At 38.5% G+C, this 6,000-nt stretch overlaps 1 protein-coding gene across 9 annotated transcripts in view; it reads left to right on the forward strand.

The window, feature by feature from the left end:
• The window catches only part of KDM4C (lysine demethylase 4C), a 461,886-nt gene extending 456,246 nt beyond the window's left edge, over positions 1-5,640 (forward strand). For all 9 annotated transcript variants that reach the window (XM_038401809.2, XM_043514911.1, XM_043514910.1 and 6 more), the window contains 2 exons: positions 1,177-1,269; positions 4,446-5,640. In XM_038401809.2, coding sequence (XP_038257737.1) covers positions 1,177-1,269; positions 4,446-4,622 — 270 coding nt within the window. In that variant the 3' untranslated portion in view covers positions 4,623-5,640. The remainder of the gene's footprint in view (positions 1-1,176; positions 1,270-4,445) is intronic.
• Positions 5,641-6,000: the final 360 nt, after the last annotated feature.

A 6,000-nucleotide genomic window follows, 5' to 3' on the forward strand; every position in this document is an offset into this window, starting at 1 on the left:
GCCCCGCTGTACAATCCTGACCCCCTGAGCACCCTGGCATCATGGACCTTTCCCCATGTGTCCAACGTTAGTCTCATGAACTGACTTCGGTGGTCCACTGAGTCTTGGAGAAGAAGTGAATAGTAAACGTTTTGGTTCACATATTCACTCACCCCTTTCAGTGGGCAAAGTATTGGGATGTGTGTTCTGTCAATGTTCCCTGCACCATTCAGAAACCCCATCTTCTGATATCCTACTATAATTTAAGGGACTTTGGATATGGCAACCACACCTGAGTAGATTCCAGTATTGGTAGTGTGGCAAACCTGTACAACCCCCTCTCTGACAGTTGACTTCCCAACCTGGGTTGTAACTGACCAATAGTTATCAGATGTTGCCACCTTCCAAAGGGCAGTAATCATCTGCTTCTGTACTGCTATGGGTTTCTGAGAACAAGTGATCTGGTGCTGGAGGATTGGTGCAAGCTGCTTGCACAACTCCATGAAGGTCTGCTTCCGTAATCTGAATTCTGCAGCCACTGGTCATCATTCCAGCTTTCCAAGATGAGGTAGTTCCACCACAGTATGCTGGTTGTCCAGGACCAGAAGTGGCAGTCTACCTCTGGCCCTATGAACATTTGTCCAAGGACCAGAACTACATCATCATGGACTTGCTCCATTTCTTCAATGCATTTAGGCAGAAGGGAGACATAATTGAGAACTGCCATCACCAAATGTGGCACACAGTACCAGCAACACATGACAAGGCAGTGTCTCCTTGGACACACAGGACTCTGTGATATTGCCACTGAAATGGCAGCGCTATCATCACGTCCTGAAAAGGGCAGTGTAGGCGTGGGGTATATATGCACATCATATCCCATAGCTCAGCACACTGTATCTGGACACTCAGCAGGACTATGGGGTACATATACTAGCAATGCACGGACAGGTACCCAGGAAACGCACAAGTGTAGACTAATTGGTGATTATTTTCTGAAGTATGGCTATAACTCTTAACTGTTCATGGTGTTTCTTGGTGGTGGTTCTTTATTTTCTTTCCTAAAAATAAATAACAATAGATAACTATTTAACTCAAATGTTTATCTCTGTAAATAATCTATCTATTGTTGGAGAGTGCCCGAGGATTGCAAACAATGAGTTTATATTTTTCTAAAATTCCCATGTGTCAAATTAGGTTGAATTTGAAGATGGTTCTCAAATAGCAATGAAGAGGGAAGAGATCTACACATTAGATGAAGAGCTGCCTAAACGAGTGAAAGCCCGTTTTGTAAGTATTTACAAATACAAAAGTTCTAATATTAATTTACTCTAAAGGACTTTAAACCAAGCTGTGACTTTATTCTGAATTAACCTTTTATACTAAACAAGGATTTTTGTGAAGAGTCAGTGCTAGTGTGGCTATCCAAATTCATCCAAGTAGCAAAAGTGTGCACTGGCCAGTGATACTGGTTTACTTTTCTGTCAACACAGCCAAATACTGTAATCAAACACACATCTTGACTGCTGACAGGGACATCTTGGTAGAACATCTGTCAGAGCGTGAAGGATTAAGTAAGAACATCTCGTGTTGACAGATGAACTGTTCTTTCCATACTCATATCGAATATATGCAATATTTACGTACACTTTCCAAGTTCTCAAAGTTTAGAATTCTAAAAGCAAAAAGTTTAACAAAAAACAACAAAGAACCTGATCCAAATCCCATTAAAGTCAATGGCAAGACTCCCATTGACTAGAGTGGATTTTTAATTGGACTCTAAGCTTTCAAATACTTCCCCAGCTCCTGCATAAATTCCAGCTGGTATGCAGCAATCAGTTATTCCAACACAGTACTGTATGTAAAATTCACACAGCCCCATAAGGAACAGAACTCCTTTAAGATTAAGAAATTCTGCGTTCCAACATGTAGGTATTGGAAGAGACAGAAGGTTTGTATTACCTAAGTTTGGCATGAATTTTAAATGTTGTACAGTCCTATATCAGTTACTTAGAGGGTCAGATACTCAGGCTGAGAGACACCATGTTCTTCCTCTCATTTGCATATAACACACACTGCTCTTTCTCAGCAGTCCACTCAAAATCATACATTGCTAGTTAACTGTTTAGTCATTTTTTAACATGTAAAACGGAAGCATACGGACTAAAAAAATCTTACAATGTTTAAATTCTAAAGCTAATGAATAAAATATCCATATTGTATTTAAAGATAATCTGAAAATATCTGTAAACGAGAACAGCAGCACCGTGTGGTTTCTTATTGCTATAAAGATGTGTACTTGCACATACTGTCCCTACTCTCCAATGTATTGTATGAGATTAACCATATGGAAACTAGGTGATTCCCAGGGGATGAGAGGTAGAGGTCACCTGCAGAATGTCTGTTTAAGTGAGGTTGGGGCAATCAGAGCACTCTGGGATGTACCTGAGAGAGGGTATCTTGCAGCTGGAAGATGGAGGCAGGCCAGGATTCTTTGGAGAAGCAAACCCTGACCTTATATTCACCTCGACTACTTCCTCAGCATGCCCACCTGACATGAGCTGCTTCTCCATGTTGCCAGTTCCCAGCTGCAGCCTGAAGCATGCGCATAACATGTATTGGAAGGTGCAGTTGAAGTAAGAAGTGACTGGAGGTGGGACTGGCAGCTGGGGAGAGCCAGAGAAGGATGAGGCTCATCCTTTCTTTGCTAAGAAGTGCTTTTTCAGGAAGGTGGCTTATCTCACTCAGGAGAGCAAGAGCTGAGCAAGAAGGGCAATAAGAATGGGGAGGTAGAGCTCCTTCTGGCAGGGATGTTCAGAAGTCAAATATTCTAGACTGTCACACCTCAGGACCAATTTACTTCAGATAAGTATACTCGTCCTTCAGTGTCCTAAGGGTTAAGATAGATGGTTCTTGAAAAAAATAACAAACAAGTCACCTGGGTGAGTACAATTGGTTGTTTTTAATTTTTTTCAGAAAAGGGCCATTACTTCTTGTTGTTTTGTTTTATAGAGTATATGTAACGAGTTTAGAATTAACTAATGTACTGTAAATCTGTTTTATTGTTGCACTTGACTAAGAACAACAATAAAGATGTGGCTGGTTTTTGCTATTCTTTTAAAATAATAGCATTTTGATAGATCAATATTTTACTTTTGCACGTGACACCATTAACTTTTTAGTGAAAATAAGTATTATTTTAAAACACGTAATTAAAGTATTAAATAAAACAAAATGATTGCTATTGATGAGAAGTGCAGTTTTCCCCCCAGTGATGCTGATGCTGTTTCCCTGTTATTAACTTGGACTTCACAAACATACAGCCCAGTATTCGAGGTGCTGAGTGCATCTTCAATGTACAAGTCAATAGAACTCAGTCAGAACTCATTCAGAACTCATCTGAGTACCCTCAAGTCAGAGGGTACTCAGCTCCTTGCAGGACTAGCCCCATGGTTTATAATGCTGGCTCCACCCTTTCTTTTAAACAGCTAGGGATATATGGTATCTCTTCATCTGAAAGGGTTTCATCCTATGCCATTGACGTTCTTGAGAATTTTGCTACTGGCCTCAGCAGTGGGAGTGGGCTGGGCCCTAAAATTCCTGTCATTTGTCACTTTCGTTATTTTTTCAGTAGCTTGTCATTTGCCGTTTCAGTTTTTGCCCTGTTTTTTCTTTTACATTTTCCAGCACCAGCTGAACTCATGACTCCCTCTCCACACAAGCCATGCAATTGTACAGGGCACCTTTTTAATAGTCTGCATCATGCAATCCCTTACATTTAAAACTAGACTGGATAAAATGCTAGATAATTACATTATGTTGGGAATAAACCTGCATGGGCAGACGGCTGAACTGAATCCAATATGATCTTTCCCATCTCTCATTTCTGTGATTCTGTGATCTTTTGACACAATGACAGGTTTCAGAGTAGCAGCCGTATTAGTCTGTGTCGGCAAAAAAAAAAAAAGTAGTACTTGTGGCACCTTAGAGACTAACAAATTTATTTGAGCATAAGCTTTCTTGAGCTACAGCTCATTTCATCGGATGCATGCAGTGGAAATGAGCTGTAGCTCATGAAAACTTATGCTCAAATAAATTTGTTAGTCTCTAAGGTGCCACAAGTACTCCTTTTCTTTTGACACAATGAAATCCAACAGCTAGAATCAGTCAAATGAATTTTAAGAAACCCCACAAATATGTGGAACTAAACATTGTGAAGTATTTATTAAAAAATAAATTCAACATTTATTTAACATGAATAGATCTTTTCAAGAAACACTATCATAAAACTGCGTGTTCTGAAGCACTGATGGCTTCATAATGGTGTAATTTTCTGGGTTAGTCACTGACATAGTCTTCGGTTTGTCTAAACCAAAGGTACCTGTGCTTTCATGTGCCTGCCCTGGAGAGAGTCGGAATGTGATATCTACTGTGAAACTGAAGGGGTAATTAATGTCTGTTTTTAGTCAACAGCCTCCGATATGAGGTTTGAAGACACATTTTATGGAGCAGACATTATCCAGGGAGAAAAGAAGAGACAGAGAGTACTGAGTTCCCGGTTTAAGAATGAATATGTGGATGACCCTGGGTACCGTACCTTTTTGAAAAGCTCATTCCAGAAGAAATGCCAGAAGGGACTATAAACGAAGCAGCAAAGGGAATAAACCCATACACACTACAGGGAAGTAAACAGATTAAATTTTGGTGGAAAACATACAGAATTCACCAGTGCTTGGTTGAAGATTGTATCCCTTCATTACATTAAATCACTTTTGGCTAAAATAAATACTCTGAGTTTTTCAGTGAATTTACCAGTAAACATTTAAAACAATCCCCTACAATTATCCATGTCAATTTCAAATTGCTCCAGATTTGTTTTTTCTTGTTAATATATTAAAGGCTGTGTATTAATTTTGCATAACGGAGTGGAGGAAACTGAGATTAAGAGACACTGCAAAATGACATGCCAAAGAAAACTTGGAATACAGTCCCATTTCCATTTAAGTCGGTGGTAAAACTCCCATTGACTTCTGTGAGAAAAGCCTCAGCTCCTAGGAACATCTTAATATATGGCATCCAATAAAGATGACAAAAATTCTCACCACAATATCTGCCCCATCACACTGGAAAACCATAAAGTTTTAATAACAAGATAGGATTTCAATGGCTTGTATATTTTCCACAGCCAGGGAAGGACATTCAATTTTTTGTTTTAAAAATAGGAGTTTTTATAAAACATTTTAAAAACAAATGCAAGCGTGTACAGTATTAAGACCTATAAATGCTGTACTTGCATACTTTGTACAGTGCTTTTTACCTTTTTATATCACTACTGCTGTCAGTAGGATTTGATGAAGACTCAGTGTGACTTAGATATTTTTTGGCTTCTAAGGAAGAAATCTTCAGAATAGCAAGGGGAGTTTGTATATTTAAAGAGGGAGATTTTGGCAATTATTTTTAAAACATGTTTTTCATAATAATTATTAAAATAGCTGTTTGTAAAATAAAAGTTATTTCATTATGTGTTTGTAAAATTAGAGTTTAAATATATATGCTTAACAAGATAGTTTTGAACTAATATAATATGGTCTTCCTTTTTAAATAATAGTTGGCAAATGTAATAGCGTTTAAAAAATAAATAAATGCCCTTTTGCTTACTAATGTTTGTGTCTGCTAATGTGATTACCCATCTATATAGCTGTGTGAATGAAACAAATCAGTGTCAATACGCTTGTAAATTCATGAACAGAGCAGACTATAGCTACACAAAGCTCAGTACTGATGTAATAATTGATTTAACACTGTATCATGATCTCATATCTTTTTATTTTCCCCTCTGTCTTGTGATGGTGATCTTATCGGAGGTTGTAGAGACAGGCTGGAAATGCATTCGGGTTTTCTGCTATTTGCCAGAAACACAGGGGTGTATAAAGCCAAAAGGAAGCATTATCAAAATGACATAGTCTGTTCTGTGTAAGTTGCCCATTAGCAGGATTTCTGACTGGCTGCCGCAGGAAGAAA

This window comes from Dermochelys coriacea, chromosome 5 (assembly GCF_009764565.3).
Source record: "Dermochelys coriacea isolate rDerCor1 chromosome 5, rDerCor1.pri.v4, whole genome shotgun sequence".
Classification (NCBI taxonomy): domain Eukaryota; kingdom Metazoa; phylum Chordata; order Testudines; family Dermochelyidae; genus Dermochelys; species Dermochelys coriacea.